Source organism: Lycorma delicatula, chromosome 6 (assembly GCF_047948215.1).
Source record: "Lycorma delicatula isolate Av1 chromosome 6, ASM4794821v1, whole genome shotgun sequence".
Lineage (NCBI taxonomy): Eukaryota > Metazoa > Arthropoda > Insecta > Hemiptera > Fulgoridae > Lycorma > Lycorma delicatula.
In genome coordinates this window covers 23,264,759-23,289,843 of record NC_134460.1, presented here as the reverse complement: position 1 = coordinate 23,289,843, position 25,085 = coordinate 23,264,759, and the positions used below count along the sequence as shown (strand labels likewise).

Sequence of the window (25,085 nt, the reverse complement as noted above, 5' to 3'; positions counted from 1 at the left end):
ATGAGTATATATTGCTGTTGACTTACTTAGCTGATGTATTTTTGCATTTAAATGACTTGAATGTGAATTTACACAGGCAAAATACATTAAATACATTTAATTAATGACAAAGTTCATGCTTTTATTAAGAAGCTTTATATCTTGATTATTCGCCTTCTTTCAATGCAAAACTTTTGATATGTTTCTGCACACTTCTGATTATATTGAGAAAAATTTAGATGAAGAAGATAATACATTATTCACCACAGTTTGGGTAGCATGAAGATACATTTGCTTGAGCTAAAAATTAAGTTGACAGAGAGTATTTCCTGAAAGATAGAAATGTTGTTACAGCTGCTAAGTTACCAGTTGAAATTCACAACAAACTTATTAAAATATCTGCCAATAAAACGTTACAACTACAATTCACATCTGAAGATTTTGATACATTTTGGCTAGCTCGTCCAACTGAATATGGGAATTTAGTCATAGAAGTATCGAAAATATTAATCCTTTTCACCATGTCTTACATCTAAGAAAAGGGTTCTTCATTTATGATTGCACTAAAAACTAAATACACAAATTTTCTTTTATCACTTGAAAACAATTTGCTTTTGTGTTTTTAATATAGATCCATGTATGGAGAAACTTCTAAATGAAAAGAACAACCATCTCAATAACTTATTTTCTTTACATGCTATTTATAAATCTAAGTAAAATGTTTATAAGAAATGATTTTTTCCCATGAAATGATTTCATTATTGTTTACATGTAAAGTTGTAGGCTAATTTCACGACTTCCCTTTCATATCACTGTGATCCCAGGTTGAGAAACGCTGGTCGAGAAAGATCACAGATGTCATAACTGTCCTCAATAAACTAAACTATTCACAGAAAATTTTTGGTATTATCAAAATCATTAAAATTTAGTCAAAACACACACACACACACACACATGCACAAGGCCATCGGTTTTCTAATGACCTCAATAGCTTGGAAATTTCTAAATGAAAATTATTAGGGTATGTCTACCAGTGCAGATACACCTTTTTTGTTTATATCTATGTCCATTTTCCAAAGGACGGACATCAAAATAGAAGATAATAGTTGAAAAAAGATGAGTAAAAGATAAATAAATATAAATACAGATTACAATGTAAGCAACAACATTACGGCTTTGTTTTTTTACTTTCACGGTTAATCAAATACTATTGTCAATTCAAAAAAAATTATTTTACTTTTTTAATATTATTTAAACAACCAATTAATTTTTATAATTTCAATGAAACAAAAGCAGCCATCAGATCAAAACCATGTTAAAAAAAGTGAAGACGTTACTTCAGATTTAGAAAAAAATAAAATCAATCAGACTTCAACTCACTTAAAGAAATTTATATATGTTATACAAAATAATATGAAACCTTTCAATTGTACTAAGATGGACAATGATTTACTGTATAATACTGCAAAAGGATGATCTACTACAGATGAAGTAGCTGCAGAAGAAAAAGGCAATGAGTTGAAGGAAAACTTTATTTCAGAATGTAGTGAATCTGAATTTCAGTTTGAAGCGAGTATATCTTGTAATAAAATTCTTAATTTTTTCTCATGTAACCAGAAGAAAAGAATTTACTAAATAAATAAAATAGTTTATTGTTTTTATAATACAAAAAAATAAATTTGCATAATCTTGATCTCATTATTTTGAAAATAAATAATAATTATACAAAAGAGAAGAAAGAATAACAATGAATAAATAAATAATTAAGTTAACAATTACAATTTATAATTATATCCCAACAAGCAGTCTTACACTTTACTTTGCATAAAACCTTTGTTGGTAACGATGTGCTTTATCATTTATATAACTTGAAAAGGAAATCCTGAGTTACATACTGATACAGTTTTTGTAATTTACTTTGGATTAATATTTTTGGAATATATTTTTTTATTTACATGGTATACAATTTAAATCTAACTCACAATATTAAATTGCAAAAATCTTTGCTAATTTCATTTGAAATGTCATCATCCTCTCATAAATAGACTTATCTTTCACATACACCACTATCACTATTATTGTAAATACAGTTTGAATCTTATGTGATTTTCAGTCTTATAAGTGGTACCTTCAGTCTGTTTACCAAAGGGATTGGCTATACACAGCTATTACTCTAAGAGAAAGTAACTAAATGGTGCCTTTTGTACCTAACAAGCTTTGAATGCATTAAAGCCATAAGAGTTGGATAGATAAATGAAGAAATAATTATCTTAGCCTTCCTGTTGTAAAACAATGCACAATACAAAATGGTTCAACTCAGCTGGTTATGTTAATGTAAATTGTAATAATATTTACTTATTTCAAAATTCAAGTTAAGTTCATAATAGGAAATAATATTATTACAAATATAATTAAATTGAACATATAAAAATGTATAACTATACTATTAATTACTTGTAAAAGTACTTTAAAAAAATTGCTGGTCTGAAATAAACTCTGTAACAAAGTTCTTACCTTGTGTACTAGATGCTAAGGCCGGTGTAAATAAATTAATGACATCGAATAACAGATCAGCAGTGATGTAACAAGATGAACACATTATATCTAATGCCTGACCTTTCATTTCATTTGTCTGTAGTTCTTTACATGTATTATTGATTTCAGACAACCCATTCTCTTCTCGAAGAGAAGTCTTCAGTCTCTTTAACAGCAGAATATCCCTTGCTCTCTTACTGTTCTTGTCACTAAAAAGAAAAAAATACTCCTTAAAAGTGAATAATAAATAAAATTCTTTTTGAAAAAAAAATGATTGTTACACTGTAACAAAAAATCTGAATTCATCCACTATTTTTATGTATTCAAATCATGCCATTTTCATAGAGAAAGAAAAAATTATTACTTTTGGGAGAAAAAAATTGTATACAAGTAACTACTATTCAATGTCAAAAAATAAAGATTATGCCATTTAATATTTTAAAAGATTTGATAATTTTAGATTATCATAATTATTTAATAAAATAATTAACAATAATTTTGAATAGGTATACGATGAAAAAAAAAAAAAACTATATCATACATTCCAGATTATATGCTACAATATAAAACTGAATTAAATTATTAACTCATGATGAGTTAATTTATTTTTTTCCTACCCTTACCACTAAGGCTGATCTTGCACCAGAGCACTGTGCAGCCTCAGCGAGTGCCATGGCCTCTAACTCCCAGGGTGACCTCGTGAGATCCGAGGTCACCCTTTGACATGCACCACAGAGGATCACCCCATTGGCTGGGACTCTGTGTTTTTAAGTTGCCATGCCTCTAACCGGTGCCCTTTGGTCAGAGGCATAGAGAGTGCTCTCTGGTTAGAGGGCTACAGCTGAGACTATGGTATTTTATTACCCCAGAGCAAGAGGGGTCCTCAGTCACTCATCAAAGACGACCCACCTCAATGAGCTGCCTTCTCCTGACGAGGACTGCCCTCAAAGTCCCTACTTATTATTATATGCTGTCCCACTCCCTAGCATCTCGCTCACGTGAGGATTCGTGTTGCTAAATTCATGACTGACTCCCACTGTTTCCTTCCACTAAGCATATACTCAGAAGACAATTCAGGGGTGAGCCAATTCAACCCCAGACTATATTGGACAACGTCCCACCTATTACACTGATAGATACTATGTTCAGGTTTGTCTTAACATACTGCAGTACCTGCACTCAGGGGATTCTTGCTTACCAAAATGATGGAGGCAGGCCTCAAAATCCCCATGTCCAGTCAAAAGCTGGGAAAGATAGAAGTCCACCTCACCAAAGCCTCTCTGCATCCAGTCATGTACCTGTGGAATTATTTGCCTCGTCCATTCTCCTGTTGCAGAAGCATTCCACTCGTCTTGCCACTCATCAAGTAAGACATGTCTAGCCTCAGTCTTAAGCATCCCATTATATACATGTGATAGCATCTGAGCCCTCAGTTTCACTGAAGGAATACCTGTAATTGCGTTCCTAGATACTGTTCTATAGGAGGCTGCTATACTAATCAGCACACACCTCTGTATCGCCAATAGCTTATCCACATTCTTCTTCTTCTGGAAAGGCTCTTCCCAAGCTGGGGCTGCATAAAATGTAATCGAAGAGGTCACACCACCAGAATAAGCCACCTTCTGGATGCATGTGGACCACGGTAATCACTGTGAGCCTACTCAGCTTAACAACAGTTTTTTTCAAGACTCAATGACCTTCTTTATATGCTCATTGTATAGGTGACTCGTTTCCAACCACACACCAACATACTTTACAGACTTTGATGTGGGTATTAGTATCGCCAATTCTAACAGACATATCTCTAATTCGCCTCCTCCCAACGAGTGCAACCATTGATGTTTTAGGCGGAGCTAGATTCAAACCTCTTGCCTTTAACAACAAATCTGTTTGCCTGACCACTAAATTAGCAGCCTCTTCAACTTCCAGCTCAGTTTTGCCGGTGACCAGGAGAGTCAGGTCGTTGGCATAGGCCACCAACTCAACACCCACATGGAAACCCAACGGTGTCAAAGGCAAGGTTCCACAGGAGTGGTCCTAGAACCGACCCCTGCAGAACCCCACCATACATGTCAGACGACACCTCTCCATCTTCTGTTTTAATCATGTCTCAGGACGTCAATAGTGAACCTCCCCTGAACAAAGCTGTATTGATTGGGAGAGAGTCCACCTTTTTCCTTGACTTCCATTCACAGTCTATCAAATATAAGGCATTCAAATAATTTGCCAACCATGTTAAGGAGGCAAATGGGGCGATACAAGAGTCTATCTTGTAGTGGTTTACTCTTTTTCGGAATTAAAACCATTCTTGCCTTCTTCCAATAGGGTGGAAAACAACAGGCTCCCAGGGCATGATTATACGCATCTAAGAAGATCCATGGATGTCGTGAAACAAGTGTTTTGAAAATTGTAGCGGGACTTAGATAAGGTCCTGTATTCTTGACCAGGTGCAGCCTCCGGGCAGCATCTCCCACTTCCCAAATCATACATTACATTTATGGATGGAGTGCATCTCTTGCCATTCCGACAGACACAGGAAAGAGTTCCAAGACCGCTTGGAGTGTTCCACTGTGCGAGAGGGGGGCACAGCAGGTCTACCAAACTTATTCATAACCAGTCTGTAAGCCCCCCCCCCCTCATGGGTCAGCATCCAAATTAGCAATAAGGTCTTCCCATGATTTTAACTTATCCGCTTTTATTGTCGCACTCAGAACATTTCTCGCACAGTCATATTTCACCAGCAATTCATCAGGAGCTCTATCACCTCTTCTTGTTAGACCGTTGTAACTTCTGTCTCGCAACCAGTGCTGTTGCTCTCTTAGCAGCAATATCCGGCCGGCAACCACCAATGGACACGCCTCTTACCTGGTCCATCCAGGAGCCCACCACGATGACACTCTTCGCCCAGTGCAGCCATTAGCCCTTAAGGTGTTATAGGACCACCAGGATCAATTCTGTCTGCAACACCGTCCACAATAGATCTGGCCTGAAGCTCAGTGAGCCTCCACTGCTGAATCTGAACACGTGCAGGTCGCAGACAGTCCACCGCGAAGAAAATTGCATGATGATCGCTAGCTAGTTCTTCTTGAATTATTCTCTAGTCGCTGGTCATGGACACAATGTGATCTAATGTTGATGTAGCGGTCACATCAACAACCAATCCCCTCCCACGACTGATGAACGTGGCCAAGGGCTGAGAATCATGCAAGACCATCCCAGTAGTGATAAACATAGATGCCAAGGTGTAACCCCTTGGGGTAGAGATTATTCCCCCAAGCTCACAACACTCAGCATTTTTTCGTCGGCCAAGATCATAGGCCTTCTGGTTAAAATTAAGGGAAAATATGTCTTATCTCAATATTCTGTACTAGGTGGTTTATATTAATAGAATTTAATTTAACAGTGCAGAGGAATAATATGAATCTTAAAAAGTTTAACTTCAATAATATAATACTGAAATACAGGGTGTCTCATATAAAACACAACCCATCAATCACTCATCCATGAAATTTCACAAGTCAAGCTTACTCCCCTACTCGTTACTGAAATGGACTCGTCCAACATCTGAACATCGCGGCCATGCAGTAGAACACTACTGATAGTAACAACAATGCAATCATAACGTTCAGTGTATTGCTAGAGACAAGATGGTGTTTTCGCTAGATGAACGTGTTTTCATTGTTGAGTCATACTTCAGTACGAAATCAGTGGTTGCAGTGCAAGATTTGTTTCGCCATAGTACCCAGATAAACCAGTTCCTAACAAAACATCAGTATTAAGGTTAGTTGCAAAATTTAGAGAGACTGGTTCTGTTAACAACAAGGAACACAAAAGATCTGCGTCGGTGTTGAATACAGATACAGTCACTGAAATCAAAGACCGATTACTCGCCTCGCCAAATAAATCGATCAGACTTTTGTCTACTGAAATTAATTTGTCTAAATCAACTGTTCATTGGGCGACCAAACAATTACAATTACGACCTTATCGCATTCAAACGGTTCATCAACTTCTTCAGCCCGACAAAGAAAACAGCTACAATACTGCCAATGGTTCTGTCAATTTCTGAGTGAGGGAATTAATGTTATGGATTCGTTATTTTTCACAGATGAAGCATAGTTTCATTTGGATGGCTACGTAAACAGCCAAAACAGTAGAATTTGGAGTGCTGAAAATCCCCACGTTTATCATGAAAAACAATTACACCTGCAGAAGTAGGGCGTGTGGTGCACGATATCGTGGAAGAAAATAATCGGTCCTATTTTTTTTCGAGTACACCATTAATGCAGAATGATATCAGGATATTTTATTTCAGTTCATTGCACTCTTGGAAGAAAAATTCAGACACTGCTGGCTACAACATGATGGCGCGACATCGCACTACGCAGGTTCAACTTCTGATTTCGTTGAGGAATTCTTTGGTAATCGTGTTATTGGTCGAGGCTTGTGGCCACCAAGATCTCCAGATTTGACTGCGGCAGATTTTTTTCTATGGGGTTACCTCAAAGAAAAAGCCTACAGCAACAAACCACGAACACTTGAAAGTCAATATTGAACAAACTGTATTAAATATCCAGCCACAAACTTTGAAAAAAGTTGCAAGAAACGCTGTAAAAAGAATTGAAGCTTGTATTCAAGAAGATGGCGGCCACTTCCAACATTTACTCTAAATGTAAGGTAATGGATGGTAATAATAAAAATTACATTTACATTTACACATGCCTTTTTATTATTTCAATACCTACCAATATAAGGTTGGGTTGCATTTTATATGGGACACCCTGTATATATGTTAAACTATTATATTTTTCTTTCTTCAGCTCAAAAATGCGAAAATCCCAAAAAATTGACACTTGAAAATTTAATGTCATAATAAGCATGCAGCTACTTATAAAAAAAGCAAATTTGAATTTTGAAAAATAATACACACAGTTGAAAGTATTTAAACATTTTAATAGAAACAAAGAATCATTTGACCTAATTAATAATTAATGTACTAAAAAAAAAACAAAAAACTGATCTTTATACATCTCGATTGCAGGTTAAAGAAATAAAATCAAAATCTAAATAAAAGTTTTGAGAAGGTACTAAAGACCAGAAGGGTAGAAGATGCTATATGAGTTAAGAGTAACTTAACTAATTAGACTGAACCTTTTGAAATAACAAATTAAATACTTACCTCAGTGCACAATGGAAAGGTACTGTAATCTCTCTGAAGGCTCCCAAGTGATCAACAAACACACAAGAAGATGTATTATGACTGTTAATTTTAGATGAAACTGAACTAACTCCAAGTAAACCATGACCCGTATGCAACAACCTATAAGTAAAATAAATACAGTTTTGAAAAGAAAATGAAAATCTGTAATTGTTATAGGAAAAGTCACAAAAACACAAAACTAATCAATTGAACATTACATGTAATATTTTTTATTTATTTATATAACTATTTTAGAAAAAATAAACTTTTAAACTTTGTGGTAAGCAAAGTTTAAAATTCTCCATACGTAGTAAATGAAATGATATATGCACACGATTCTGTGGTGCAACTTGTAGACAAAGTTAATTATGGAATACTTCTTAAATAAATAATTCACTTATAATTAGTTCGTAAACCGATTGCAAACAATGCAAACACATGTATGAATACCATTTTACAACAATATATATATATGAAAGTAAATAAATAAATAATGTAGTATTTAACGACATTACATTATAATTATTATATGTTACTATTATATAATTATAATATAGTATTACAGTATTAAATCATTGTTAAAAATCCTTATTAAATGGGATTAATAGTTTTGTGTTAATCTGAAAACATTTTAACAACTTTATAACTTTTGTCTATAATTTTCTTAAAATTTGTTTGTAAATTAGACATGCAGTTTATTTTAAAAGAACATAGTAATACAAAATTAATATAAAACATAATCAATAGTTACACTATTGTTATGTAAATTAAACAAAAATATTTATTTATATTGAAGTTAACTGACTGAAAATTCACCGATGAACACTGATAAAATACATTCAGTAAACATGCTACAAAATTAACTTGTAACTGAAACAAAGTATGACAGATGTGAAAATTTGATGAGTTAAATACAGTATGTTCGTAAAGTAATAATGTGTTTAATTGGTTATAGATTCAAAACAAAGAATTGTAGAGAGATGAAATGTATATTAAATGAAAGAGAAATAATACTCCAAGTTTATGTGTGAGAAAGCTAGCACATGCAAGTTGTTTCTGATAAATGCAATCAGCATGTGAGTGTTTGCAATGTGAACACTCATATGCTATACATAAGGAAGGTTCAATGTGTGTTGTGGCTTGCTATGTATGGAGTCAGTTACAAGTGTTAGGCATGAATACAGTTGCGTAAACAATGAAGACAAATGAAGAAAATAACACTTGGCGATGCGTCAAAGAACTCGGAGAAACAGACAGCCTACTGAAGCTCACACATCTAGGATGGCCATCATGTCTAACGAAACAATTTAAGCAGTGTGAACAAGTTTCTTGCACAGCCTGAAGAAATCCATGCAGAAGTGTTCCAGACAGTTGGGGATTCCTTGAACAACTATTCACAATGTGTTAAAAAGAGGTTAACAGTTCACTGCATATAAAGTTCAGATGTTACAACAACTTTATCCACATGACAATGAAACGATTTGATTTTGCTGTAGAATTCTGGATAGGTACGGCAGGATGATTTTTTTAAACAAATTCATATAGTAATAAAGTAACATTTCATGTTTCTGGATGATTACATCAACATAATGTTTGTATATGGGCTACTGAAACTCCAAATGCTGTTGAATATCAGCAACTGAAAACGTAAATGTGTGGTGTGCTGTTGGACAATACACCGAATTGTCCCCCCCCTTTTTTTGACTATAAAATAATATCAAGGAACATCTTTCTGGATATGTTAGAAGAATATGCAGTGCCCCACAATACCACTTTCCAATTAGACGGAGCTCCTCCACATTTTTCTGCAATTGTGCAGGAGTTTCAAAACCATTTTCTCAACGAAGGGTCAGATGAGAAGGGTGGTATGCCTGGCTCCTACCATCTCCAGACTTTACCCGGATGAATTTCTGTTTTAGGGGTTTATGTAAAAACATAAGTTTATTCTGTTCAAGTTTGAAATCTGAACCATTTAAAAGAAAGGATCCTGAAGCTATTTCTTCTGTCACGCTGGTTGTTCTCTGCCATGTATGGAAAGAGAGTGAATTGTCTTGACATCTGGAGGACAATTAAGGGAGCACAAATCGAAATCCAATGAACAGGTAAGAAACTTCGAGTGTTTCTCTTTCATTTAAAGTATAGTTCATCACTCTACCTACAGTCCTTTTTTCAGAAGCTATAACCATTTAAAACCCCACTGTTATTTTACAGACAAACTGTTATTTATTGATTCCTACAACAATGAACAACATTATTCAACACCTTTTGAGTCTCAGGGAATAGCAGTCTGAAAACTGAAGGAAGTTAAATAAGGTAAAATGCCAACACCTAAAAACTATGTAAAATAAGCCAATTTCTTTAATCATGCAGGTTAACATTGCTGGGTGTAGTATTTTGCATGTTACATGTTTTTAATGGCTAACAAGAATAAAAGTGATAAAACTGTGAATAAAAAATAACAGAAGAGTATGGGTGAGATTGATTTCAAAATACTAGATTTTCAAATAATTTTACTGCAACGTTTTAAAATATATTTAATAGATTTGTATACTTTCTACATGTAAAAAATACTCATATATCACCACATTATAAATGATTAATTAATAATAATACAAGGGATAGCTTTAAAGAAAAGACTGCTGAGAAATGTCTCCCCTTAAGGTTGGTGAACCTGTGTCGTTCATGGCCACGCTAGTAATGTACACACTGCATTGTTGTTTGTAAGTTGTCGCACTGTGATATCTTTGATGTGTGAATTATTACATTACAAAATGAAAAAAAAAATGGTGATAAAGGATTAGAAATAACAGGATTAATGTGCTTGATGAAGAATGTTCGCGGAGACCCTAGACAATCACAGGACTTATAGAAATGCATCAATAGTGAAATCAGAAAAGATCGACACTCAACGATTTCCGACCAGGCCCTTCTTTTTACTGATGTATCAAGAGTTGTTATTTCAAAAAGGTCTGTGCATGGTTGGGTGCTGCATGTCTTAATGGAACGTCACAAAAGAAAAGAAAAAAATTCAGTAGCATTCTCACAGAGAGTAACACAAACCTTGATTGCACAAAGTTGCTCATAATTAGTATCACTCGTTTTTGTAACACACAACAAAAACTTGTTCCATGAAAAGTTTGTTTACATCTCATGTGGCAACAATAGATTAAAAATATTAATACCTAATATATAAACCAGCTGTTCATATAACCATTTGTTTACTAGTAACTTTACAGTGTTGCCACTTTGGCTGCCAAAAAAACTAGTCCCATTACTTTACTTACAGACCTCATATACCTATATATAATATAAAATAAATATATCTATGAAGGTCTGAATAAATAAATAATATCAAGTATTATCCAAGTAATGTATTCACATACATATAAATCTCTACTTGCCTTCCAGTTTTGCTGGCAGGATAAGTTGCAACACGAGGTCCTTGCTGCATTGCCCAGACTTCAATGATTCCTTTTTTGGGCGCATATATAACAAGAAATAATGCTATCCGCTTTTCATTACCTCTTTCATCCTCGTGACACATAATCCAACCACATTCAGCCTCTCTATATCCTTTCCACATCCTGAAATAAAATCAAAACTAATTATATATCACTATAGTTACTTACATACGTAATTTCTCATAAGCATTGCATTCCTCCGTTCACAAACTAAAAAAAAAAATTATCTGATAAAAGAAGTTTTTGAAAAAAAATATATAAATTTATACAACTAATTATTTAGAAGAACATGGGAGAGTTTGTCTTCTGAGCTTTCTGGTACGGTGGAAAGGTTAGGTTAAAAAAAAAAAAGTTGACTATTAAATAAAACAAATTCTATTTACTAAAAATAAAAACTAGATTAACATTTTTTTAAATTCTTAAATTATGTAAAAGAATAAAACAACCTTATCTTTACATGACCCTGGTGGTTCAATCCACCAGGGTTATATTTATACTATTATATAAAGAGGAAGGGGTTTTTTTTTGTTCAGGATAAACATAAAAACTATCTGATCAATCGCTATCAAATTTTTACCCATGTTTCTTGGGATAACTGAGACGGTCTATAAATATATTTCATCTCAAAAATCTCAAAAAACAATAAAAAAGAAATGTTTAAAAGATAATGCTTCACTGGCTTCATACGTACGTAGTATGTTGACTCTTCACTAGGGGGCAGATATGTTGTACTGAAGAAGAAATTTTTACGTAGTATATTGGCTCTCTGCTAAGTGGTGAAAATGTTGCACTAAACTCAGTCTACTTAATCATGAGAGTGTAAGCTGCCGATAATTGTTAATTATTGAATATCAGACAATTTTAGTTTGTTTCTTTTCTTGGATATATGTTTAGTAGGTAACTCATTTGTATTCAATTTCTCAGGTAATATGATATATTGGTTCTGTGATAGGTAATAAATATTTTATTATTCAAATTAATACAATTAAATAAATAAAATTAATAAGTAAATAAAAATACAAACATGAAATATAAATTAAAATAATCTATGCTTAGAAATTAAATTAAATAATCTGTAAATTAATTAACAACGGACTGCTTCTAGTGGGAGAGAGTGTAAAGTAAAGCTTTGCTTTTAGCGTGGAGGGACATATATGACAAACAAACCCACACATCATTATTTTTTAAAAATAATGATTTTGGTGGTATTTGTTCAGTGATAAATATTTGATAATTCAAATTTAATTATTCATTTATTTATCTATCTATTTTGGGGGTATTTGTCAAATTCTTTTTCTAAAATCATGCTGAAATGGAAGAAACGTAATATTGGTAGAAAATCTACAGATGTGAATGTCTACATCGTGTTTACATGAAACTACGGAAGAGCAAGAGGATCTATATCCTCTTAGTTAGTTCAGATCTGCATTTAAAAATGATCCTTATTAGGATTACGTTAATAGTAAAGATTTACAAATTGGTGCAATGATTAAAATATGTAATCATTGTTTTGAAAAAAATGGAAAGATGAAGCACCTGGCATATATTGTTCTGGTGGGAAAGTTTCACTTAATGAGCTACTAGAACCAAGCAACAGTTTAGTTTTAGGATCTCATTCTTTGTCAAAACATTTTCTTGGTAATGTTGCAAAATAAAACACTTTGTTACAGATGAGTTCTTCTGGTGCTAAACAAGTTGTAGAAGGAAATTTTATGCCCAAGTTTGAAATTCAAGGTCAAGTTTACCACTGCATAGAAAGTTTATTGTCTGCACCTGGTGCTGATCACCAATTTTTACAAATTTACTTCCTTTCTGATGCTGATCAAACTTCTCTTCGTACTAATATTGTTCCAAACTTGAAGAAGGAACTAATAACAGCATGCCAGCAAGTTTTGCTGGAACATAATAATTTGATCAGAGAGTTTAAATGCAATATTGACAACACACTTTTAACGTGGAAGATTTTAAATTAATAATTCATACTGATCTTGTACCTGTTAATCAGCATAGGGATTGCTATAATGCTCCAACTACTAATGAAATTGCTGTTTTACTGTTCGATGAAGATAAAGGACCTAGAGATGTATTCCTACATTGTCGTGATGGTCAAATGCAACGTGTGTCTGAGCTTCATCTTCTGATCCTTTACAATATCCCCTAATGTTTTTGAAGGGTAAAGATGGTTATTATCTAACTATCCTGCTAAATAATAATGAACAAAATAAAACAGTTTCCTGCATGCAATTTTATACTTATTGACTTATGGTTCAGATAAGATTGACAATTTTTTTACATTATTACAGAATCTTATTTAATTAATATTGTGTTGACATGATGGGTAAAATGATCACTGAAAGACTAGCCTTTACTAGTAATAACAAAAAAAGATTAAGTGCTGATGATTACATTCATCTTCGAGATACTGTGCAACAAGACACCAATGTTAATGCTAACAACACGGGTTAAAGTGCCATTCTTCCCTCATCTGTCACTGGTTCACCATGGTATATGCATCAGAAATCTCAAGATGCTATGACATACGTGTGTAAACATATATGTCCAGATTTATTTATAACTTTTACATGTAATACTGAATGGCCAGAAATAAAAAAAGAACTATTCACTGGTCAAAGATTTACGATATTATATCTAGAGTTTTCCATTTGAAAATGAAAAAACTTCTAGACCTTATTAACAAACAAGAAATATTTGGTTTAGTTAACTACTATGCGCTAACTGTTGGGTGGCAAAAACAAGGCTTACCTCACTGTTATGAATTGGTATGGTTAGTAACTAAAATACGATTTGATGAGATTTATCTTATATTTGCTGAACTCCCTAATAAAAATACTTTTTCTTTCTTTTTGCTGTTTAGCCTCCGGTAACTACCGTTTAGATAATACTTCAGAGGATGAATGAGGATGATATGTATGAGTGTAAATGAAGTGTAGTCTTGTACATTCTCAGTTCGACCAATCCTGAGATGTGTGGTTAATTGAAACCCAACCACCAAAGAACACCGGTATCCACGATCTAGCATTCAAATCCATGTAAAAATAACTGGCTTTACTAGGACTTGAACGCTGGAACTCTCGGCTTCCAAATCTAATAAAAATAATGACCCATTATAATGTCACTGTTTGTAAACATATGTGTGACGGACCATGTGGTGATATAAATAGGTCATCACCATGCATGATAAATGGAAAATGTTAAAAAAAGTATCCTCAAATGTACATTTACAACATTCAAACTACAGATGATGATTACCCAACTTATTGCAGGAAACGTCCAGAGAATAGAGGTTATACAACAACTTTAAACATGCAAAGTAACATAATTGATATTTGCTTTTAGCGTGGAGGGAGCTGGGTGCAGCCGTCTAGTGCACCACCATTGGTCTACTCTGTGCCAATAGCAGCTAAAATAAAAATCTGAGCATATATTACAAACAAACCTACACACCAATAAATCAATAAATATTTTATTTTATTTAATAATTTTATTTGTTTACCCACACACCAATAAAATAAATAAATGGATCGTCCCACATTGTCCACTACTGTCATGTTGCTTTAATGCCCAAATAAATGTTGAATTTTGCAACTCCATGCAAGCAATTAGATATATCTGCAAATATATTACCAAAGTCTAAGATCAAGCAACCTTTTTGGTTGAAAATCAAAGAGATCAATTGAATCAGTACATTAATGGTAGATATATATATGCACATCTGAGGCAAAATTGGCAATTTTTTGACTTTCCAATATATCTATGTTATCCCACTAGTGATCACTTAGCGGTTCACTTAGAAAACTATCACATATTTCTTTCATTGAAAAAATCTCCAAACAGTCTTTGAAAGTTCACTCTTATTATTTTTTTGAACTTTATCAGTCCGATGACTTCACTAAGACACTGTTATATCTTCAAGTTCCTATACTTATAATAACAAGTTTAGCAGAAGAAAGCATGGATTTGACATTGAAGGATTTCCAGGAATCAAAAAGGATGCTGCTTTGGGTAGAGTACATACAGTTTAGAGAACATTTTCTTAAGGGATGGAAAAGAGGCAAATAATAGTATATATAAGACAAGTGACTTCTTCCAGTGTCAGTAATATTATCTGCTATAAAAAAGTTCCCTTCCTGCAAAAAAGATTAACATATAAAGCTTGAACTGATAAAAACCCATGCAGTAGAAAGATACGGAGGAAGAAGAAATATTAAGAAAGAGATAAAGTTATTGAGATAAATAAGTAATATTTTAGAAGCAAGGAGAAACAATACAAGATGAATAATGATATAAGGATAAAGCTAGAAGATAACCTAATGAATGGAGAATTGTATTGAACTATTTGAGCAAGGACTGATAAAATGGAAGAGAAACTATTATAGCTTAAGAAAAATATATTTCTACTGGAGGAGGGAAGTAGCTAAAGTGGGTAGAATAACAAGATATATAACTCCAGGTCAGTCCATTGGAGTCACAGGAACTGCAATGTTTATTAAAACTAGAGGATTCAGATTTCAGTTAATGTCATTTTATCCTTACTTAACATGCAACTCCTTGATATTTCAAGTTTATGGGACATCTAGGAGTAATAGGATTTTGTAATGAATGTACTGTTTTTTTTATGAAATGTACATTTATTTTTATTTATTTAACATTACATCACATTTGGAATTTAGATGTAATTCTTAATGAAGTGCTAAGGATAAAGTTATAAGATATGTTTGATTTCTGGAAATCTTGATGACCAATAGACCAGCCCATCACAAACAATCAAGTGAACAAGGAACTTGTAAACTGCTGGTGATCAAAGTTGGCTCACTAAATTGAAATTTTCAAAAAAAAAGTCTGGTTGGAAATTTTTTAGCTGTGAAGGCATAATTCTCAAGCAAATCAATTTAAATTTCAGTCCAAAATATAGATTCTTTGAAGAAAAAGGGTTCTATCATATGGATGCCCAGTAAACTGTGTGCACAAACACACACACTGATGTTTAGGCTGTTCCTTATACACTGTCTGGAGAACATGGGTTTCCTGACCTCCATATACCCTCATTTTGCTAACTGAGATTGTCTTATGAAAGGGAAAAAAATCTGAGAAAAAACTTTTTATAAAAATAGATTAACATTTTCAACTATTTCTGCTACGTTGACAACAAATTCTGTTCAAACTACTTTTTCACATTCTCTAATTTCTTGCAAAATTTGCAGCATACATAGATAAAAAAAAAAAATAATAAAAAAACATAACTATGAAAAAACTCCATCACTTTTTGTTCAGATAAATAATTTATAGGCATCCAGTATTATATCTTTTTGTATAATTCTAAAGACACCTCAAACAATGAACTGTTTAAGTGGGAAATCATAATTAGGCCTTCATGTAGTAAATCGTAAGAGATTGGAAAATAATTTTCATTTACAAATTTTAAAAAATTAGAACACAACACACACTACTTACCTAACAGCAATACCAGATGTGTTGTCAACAAGAATGACTCTACCAAGTGTATCACTAACAACACATAATTTCCTGTTAGGCGACATAACAATTTGATCACCTTGTCTCCATAAATCACAAAGACCAAACCTAAAAGTTGATAAATTAATCAGTTTAACAAATACCATTAAAAAAGTTCAGAATATTTTCAATATGGAAAATGTTATAAATATATTCTGATTCATGTAACACTTTTTCAACAGTAATTTAAATTTTAAATAATACTTGTGAATTTTCAAATCATATTGTTTGTTTATATAACTTCTTCCACACAGTGGACTATTCAGTGCAGGAGATTTTTTTTACAGCTGGAAGGAGATAACTGGGTCAAATATTCCTACTTGCAATCTATATTATAATTTAAAATATATATTTTTTTAAATTAATAAAATATTACAGTGAATTTTAATGGTCTTTATAAACTGTGCACTCAAACCTTATTCTTAATTTACATTAATATTTTAGGTTACATTTCTTATATGTGCTGTGAAAGTAATCTGAACATTCCAATGAATAATATAGACATATTTTTCACATTAACATGAATTAATGTTGATAATAACATGGTGTTGTCAAAATAATTCCTGTAGTAAATGAAAAATAAGCAAACAAATATAATACTTCTATAGCAATGAAATATTGCTTTCATTGAAGTAAGTCACAAAATAGCATCACATTTATGAAAAATTGAAAATTTTAATGAGTTGGAAGTAAGAATTTTAACAACAGAAAATTAAAAATAGTAATAAATTATAAATTATACATGCCCACCTATTTTTATTTTTACATGATTCTGACACAAAGTTTTTATTTTAAATTCATCTGGAGACCTCTTAATTTAAAACTTATTTGCTTAATTTTCTTTCTTGGTTGAAGCTGTCAGAGGTCTCTGTTTTTGTTTATAAAAATTTTTGATTTCCATCTTAGTTTATGGAGAAAATCCTATCACATTATTCCATACAATTTTCTTACTTTATATTTCTTTCCAAGGTAACTTCTCTAACTGAATTTGTTTTGCATGTAATTTATATTCTTTATCTCAACAGTTGTTTTCACTTCCAAGTTAAAGCAAAAAGATTCCATTCTGTTACTTTTCATTTATTTTTCTTAATAATAAGATATATTAAATATACTGGTTGTGGGCTCCCGCTAGCTGATATCACTCGGAAAGCTGCTTCAAAGTACATATCAAGATAAACCTGAGGAAGCCTTATGACCGTATTGAATGAAATGTTAGTAAATGAAACATGTTTGGCTTCTGATACAAATGTTTACTTAAACATAGCAAAAACGTTAGTCTCTATGACACAAAAAGTGTTCAGTGTTTTATTGTATTTCTACTTTTTTTGTATTAAAAGTATTATACAATGTTTCAGCATTAATAATAAAATAATTTTTACTTTTTTAATTGTAAATTCAAAAAGTATTCATTAATTTTTTTTCTGTGAGTTAAGAAAAAAATAATAGGTAAACCACTTTATATACAAGTTGAATTACTAGGGAATTAAATATTACGATAAAAAATAATCATCTTTGATAACTTTTAAGTAGACAATTTTATGAACTCTTTCAAAGTAGATAAAAATGAATAGTAATGTTAGTGAGGAATTTTCTCAATGGGCAGGCCCAGTGTTTTATATAAATATAATTTAAAAAAGAATTCACTAAAACATAAAAAAAAAATTAAAATTATACAACACATTTTATTTATACTAAATATTTAGCTTTACTTTTGTAAAGTAAAATCATACCGGCAAGCCATTGGCTCAGCTGGTTCAATTACTTCTTTTGTCTTCTCCTGTTGTACTGGTGTTTTTTTACCACCTAACAGCCATCCACTGCAATCACAAAAAAATAACCTTAAATTAAAACAATGTAGATGTAATAAAACAACATTTATAAGTTAAAAAGTTTGTTCAAACTTATAGAAAGAAACTTAAGAATTTCATTAAGTTCAACAGTCTGTAAACAAGGAAATGTGAAAACTTGTAATACTAATATTAAAATTCATTTTTTATAATTTCTAAGTTAATGGCTGCAATGCTTGATCAACCAATACATTCTTTAAGTTGTCTGTGTAATATGAGGTTATTGTTCTTTCATTTTTTAGACATTTTTATGTTATAAATATTGTTTTGTAAAAATTTATTTTATTTTTTATTACAAAATCATATGATCATATTTTTTGTTCTGTGTGTCTTGAATATACAATAATGGGCATAACCCAAGAAAGTGTATGAAAATTATTGCTCTTTCTGAACGTACCAGTATGACACAATGACAAATAGCTTTTGAGTGTGGTATTGGACTAAGGACAGTGAATGCCATTTCAAAACAATTTCAAAATAACTGGTTCCTTTTCACCTCAAAGAAAGGTAAATGTGACTGTAAAGGAATACTACTCTAACACATGATTAGTGAGAAAAAGTACCTTTTCTTCATATCTTCAATACAAGGATTACCATATGTAAGAAATGTGTTGAAACTATGACAGATTTGGGGTATAGATGGAATAAGAATAAAATCTTATCTTAAATTGTCTTTTTACATAATATTATCAAAATGAGAACTGTAATTTGTAACATTTTTTTATTTAAGAACCATAACTTAAAAAAAAATCACTAAATGCTATTTTAATTGCTCTCACTTATAATTTTCTCAAATTACCATTGTATTTTATTAAACTGAAGTAACTAGTAATTTTTGATTTCTGTGTTTTGATCTGTACTGATTCTTTTTTTTTTAGTATCTATGTTCAGTATTTGTTGTTGCAAACAAGAGTCAACACCTTGGCATCTAAAATATACCAAAACAAGCCTAATAGCATCCAAAACTTATCTGTAAGTTGTTGGTAAAATTTCTCGCCCAGTTTCTTCATCTTTTTCACTATCTTTGTTTTCATGGGAAAAAATGCTTTCAATATTATTGGCTGCTGTTGCTAACTTACCACCAACCTTTGGATATTCAATTGTATAATCCATTCAGGACGCAGCATAATGTCACTTTTAACACCTTCTTCAGAAAATGTTTTATGTTTAAAAAAAGTGTTATGTTGAATGAATGTTTTACTGTTTAATCAGTATCCATTTCCCAAGCTTTCTGAAGAATGCAGGCAACTTGATTAAGGTCGAATTTTACTCCATCATTCTCTTTTTCTTCAATAAGAAGCAAAATTTTTATTCTAATGGTTCTTCAGACATTTGATAACAATGGCCCATTAGTTGCAGTATACTTATAGTGTTCGTGGCTTTAAGGAAAATTCTAATTTATGAGTCCTTGGATGTCTGGATATACTGTACAATTATCTACTAGTAAAACTTTTTAACTAGTTTTATTTTAATTCATATATTATTTCTGTATTTATTCTTTGATAATTGAAGCCATCATCCAAGTATAGCTTCTTGGATGTATACCAGAGCATATTAAAATTGCTCTGGTACTTCACTGGTAAAATTTAGGCTTTATATATTTATCTACCTCTAATAACTGTTATTTCTCAGTTTATCATATTGGGACAACCTAAAACAGTTACTCTTTCTTTTGACAATTTTCCACCTTCAAACTTTAATGTCCAATCTAGTAGGATTTTAGAAAGTCTCATTTCATCAGCATTAAAAATGTCTTCTTCCTTATAACCTTAAATTCTAGGTCCCTTTTTTCAAGCCATACACTAGGTTACATAAACATCTACATCAATAATTTTATGAAATAAGGTTTTGATGTTTAAATTTTGTAGCTAACTGTCTAAAACTTTTAGATGTTTCTACACCTAGCTTTTTAGAGAAGAATACCACTTTAATTTTCAAAATCTAAAGAGTTTCTTCATATGATGGAACTGTAAACTATGAATGAAGTTAACTGTAAAACAAATTTTTTTTGTTGGTGAAACTGAAAACTGCTTTACTGAGATGAACATAAACTGATGCTTAAATTATTTTTTTTTACAATTACTGAAACCATTTGCATGTCTTCAGCATTTTTCTCGGTTAGTCCTACTTACATTCCTACAGTAGAAGAAATAAAAGTAAAATTCCAATTAACATCAACTTGCTTATTTTCCTCTTATAATGTCTGAATAATTCTAATTTTTTCTTCAATAGAATTAATTTTATACTTACTAACCATAATCTACAAAAAAAACCACTTTAATACGACTGAAGAACATAACTGTATATACTGGATGCACTGTACTGTATTGTATTGTATAACACAAAAATACAGTAATGACCATTTAAAAATCATATACTGAACAACAGTAACTTTAAAACTAAATGCTAGATTATACCACTGTAATGCCTACTGCTTTACACCATATGTACCATATGATATTGAGTTTAGTGGTTAGAAGACAATGATACAAAATAAATTCACCATCTTGTGTTTTTAGTCATACATTACGTATGAAGTTGTTATAAAAGTTAGAAAATTCCATGAATTTCTTAATGAAAATGCAATATGATATATATCACCTCATGGGTACTAAACTATTTGATTTAGGCCAATATTTATGATCTACATGAAACAAAGAAATGTGTGCTGTGCTGCGGTTTTTGTTATATAACAGCTAAAAGAAAGTTATTGATGAAATTCATAAAAAGGAGTAAACAAACAGTTGTGGTTATTTTTACTAGAGTTCAAACAGAGTGGTTTATTAGAGTTCAGATAGTTTGGACATTAAAAAAATATTATGGCCACTGATTTAAAAAAAAAAGCTGATAACACTGTTGTAGGACTTTCCTGGAACGCGGCTTTAGCCGCGTGATAAGAAAGTCCAACGGTGAGTTGTTTCTGAAGCACGGCTTACATACACAATTTCACTTTATTTGTAAAATATTTGAATTGCTTATTTATAACACCATAAGTCACTTTTTTTTTTGCAAATTGAGTTATGAGGGATAATTATGAGGGATGTAGGTCTGAATTTTGTTTTATGTATAACACATTTTGAACAGTATGAGTTTAGCATTGTATTGACTCATTACTTAGTCAATGGTTGAGGCACTTACAGTCACAAGCGTTGGTATTAAAATTGGACTAGGTGTGGGGTTCGGACTTCCGTGGACTCGGTTAGCTAGATTGATATTGTAGGAAAAGAAGAGTGATAATGTCTGAAAGAAGCCTAAAGCAAAGGCGTTGACTGAGATAATAATTTTTACTGATGTAAGTTTGTTCGAGGCATTTGCATGTGACATCCTGATTGAGGCCTGGCTGATGACTGTGAGATGTAATCAATTTCAGGGTCTAAAGACGACCTCCGGTAAAGCCCCTCAGGGCTCAGAACGGAGGGGGTGGTTTGACAACTGGAATTAATACAAGGTGGGTGCCTTCCCCTATGGGGTTGGGCTGAGGTCAAGGAAATCAAAAAAAATCTGTCAATAGTATATCCACTGTCATGTACCATATTCAATCATTTCCTCTCAAAATTAGTTACTACTCCAGCAATGAAATTAAATATCTTGATGCATCACTTAATGTTACGATTATGTTTGAATTATTTAAGAAAAAATATCCAGATTATGAAGTCAAATATTACAATATTATTCTGAAGTCAAAAAACTTACAAGGAAAACTTTTATTACCACTTTGATTGTCCACAGATTGTACCATATTCAATCATTTCCTCTCAAAATTAGTTACTACTCCAGCAATGAAATTAAATATCTTGATGCATCACTTAATGTTACGATTATGTTTGAATTATTTAAGAAAAAATATCCAGATTATGAAGTCAAATATTACAATATTATTCTGAAGTCAAAAAACTTACAAGGAAAACTTTGATTATCACTTTGATTGTCCACAGATAGATTACACATTATGAATCTGAAAGACTGAATTTAAAATAAAAATATAATAATCTTAATGTAATAGTGAAACATGTTGCAGTTGCTGAGCTTTTAGTCCATGAAAGGAGTAATAAAGTTTACTCTTCTTTGCGTCAATCGACTGAACTTAGCAAAACTGAAGAAAGAATTATGTGCTTAACTTTATTCAGGAAATGTATTACTTGCGACAATTATCAGTTGTTTCTTTTTCTGTTCATAACACAAAGAATAACTTTAATAACTTTTTTAACTAACTTAACTTTAACTTTTTTAATAACTTTAGAATAACTTTTTTTTGTATCATGAAGGAGAAGTCTGGAAAGGTTCAAATGAAATATTTTCATTCCTTTATGAGTACATTAACTCTGAGGTTCTAAAGAATAACTTTTTTTGTATCATGAAGGAGAAGCCTGGAAAGGTTCAAATGAAATATTTTCATTCCTTTATGAGTACATTAACTCTGAGGTTCTAAAGAACATTATTGAATTGCACTTGTACAATGTTATCTGTGAGGGCCAAAGCAGGAATCATTTCGTTCTTTGTTGTCTACTCTTTTTGACAGACAGTGAGTGATAAAAAAAAATTGTATATAGTCTCCCAATACGAGGGCAATCGTTTTTGCGGTGATCACGATTTTGCAGTTGTTAAAATAAAGTTAAAAAGGAACGACAGGTATTATACAATGATGGAATTGATGGAACTTATTATTCACTCATAGAAGAAAAACAAATTTTTTTCTTGAGTTGAAAGAAAAAAAATTATAGATTTAAAAAATTGGTGGCTGCGGTATTATAAAAAATATGCCAAATCACTTGAAATGCTAAAAAAAAAAAAAACAACCAAAAAAGGACTTGTTTAAAATTTCTGATTATCAATTTAATTTTGATTCACAAAAAAAGGGAGTTATCGAAGTGAGTAAATTTGTGAATGGGTGTAATAAAAGTACCTTTATCAAACAAAGCTTATGAAGGGAAGTGTTCTATACTTAAAGATAAAATCAATGATTTACAAAAATGCATGCAATACTTGCCAGAAGAGAGAAAAAGGTTTTTTGATGACATAATACAAAGTTGGCCAACTAGAAGCAAAGACCATAATGAAGAAGATTAATTAAAAAAAAATGGATACACTTTCAATTTCTCAAATTTTATTCTTATGTATCATTCATTTTTGTTTAAAATAATACTGATTCTTTTGTATCAATAACCATTACTCATGTTTTTTCTTTATAATCAGCAACTACATTTATTTCATGTTTACTCTGTAAATTATATTTTAATTTAGAGTTTTGTGCGCTTTGAAAATTTAAATACATTTAATAATAATATAACAATATAAGTATTAAATATTAACTGTTATCAAATGATTTTTATCTTTAAAAATATAATGTTACAACTATTGTGTTTATTTTTAAAACCCCATTAGCCATCAATATTTAAAATGCTATTATACAACAAGGAACAATTGTTTTAGTAGGTATGTATATGGTTAAAAAAGGTCTCTACAGCAGATTTTACATGAATTTTTTGTTAACACTTTTTAAGAAAAACTGTTTTTTGTCTCCTGAAAAATTGCACTAAATGACTTATGGTGTTTTATAAATAAGCGATTCATCTATCATTTTATTTAAAAATAATATTTTTTTTGTTTATTTAATTCAATGATTCTAACTTCAGCGCACACGCATATTATATTTAATTTGCATGGGTGTGGTGGTAGCAATGGCGATGGTTGGCACTAACTTAAGCAATGTAATTTCACAAGTTATGTAGAACAAATTTTGCTTGTATAGTCGGCATGCTAGTGTAGCCATGAGGCTTAACACACCAGGTACCGAGTCAACCAGGCAATTGAATTCGAGACCTAGCCAGACTTTTTTACACTTAAATATTCTTTATTTATTTAATCTACCGCTCATCTGTGATCTCACTACGGAGCAGATGATTATTACAGCATTTTTTAGGGTGAGGGTGTGATTTTCCAAAATTCTTTTTGCAAATATTGTTATTTTTTAATTATTAACAAATGAGCCAAAGAAAAATATGACCTTAATTAGGTGAAATCTTGAGATACTGAGGGTAACCTTGCCCTACAGCCTACTTCCCTCTTTTAAGTTGAAAATTTAATGGCATCAACTCCCCATACAAATAAGTAATATGACCAAGTTTGATCAAAATTGGTTCAGTAGTTTTGAAGATGTAAGGTGAATAATATATATATATAAGGCTCACACTGAACATATGTACATATGAACTTCAACATCCAGAAAATTTCAATCTGGTGTTTGGATTCCTTAGGTGTCAAATATCAGGATCCGGTGAAAACAGCATATGCCCAAACTGGATTGATTACAATACTTTCCCTTCTAGAGCTATGGTGCTATCTTGACGGGAAAATAATAGTTCCAGAGACAAACTGTTAGACAATTATAGTAAAATTTCAGATTTTTCTTTTGTGAAATAAAGCCAAAATGTAGATTGGTATAGTAAAAGTGTAGGGACCAGCCAGTTCTTTTGCTACAGAGAGATTTTTATTTTTAAAAGCTCTGCTCTGTTCGGAGAGTTTACTGTAATT

General features: G+C 31.7%; 1 protein-coding gene across 2 annotated transcripts in view; it reads right to left on the bottom strand.

The window, feature by feature from the left end:
- Rab3-GAP (Rab3 GTPase activating protein) overlaps positions 1-25,085 on the bottom strand; it is a 95,037-nt gene that overhangs the window by 48,204 nt on the left and 21,748 nt on the right. For both annotated transcript variants that reach the window (XM_075369373.1, XM_075369374.1), the window contains exons 6-10: positions 18,438-18,524; positions 16,648-16,776; positions 11,116-11,298; positions 7,694-7,834; positions 2,494-2,723 (exon numbers count right to left, since the gene is read on the bottom strand). In XM_075369373.1, coding sequence (XP_075225488.1) covers positions 2,494-2,723; positions 7,694-7,834; positions 11,116-11,298; positions 16,648-16,776; positions 18,438-18,524 — 770 coding nt within the window. The remainder of the gene's footprint in view (positions 1-2,493; positions 2,724-7,693; positions 7,835-11,115; positions 11,299-16,647; positions 16,777-18,437; positions 18,525-25,085) is intronic.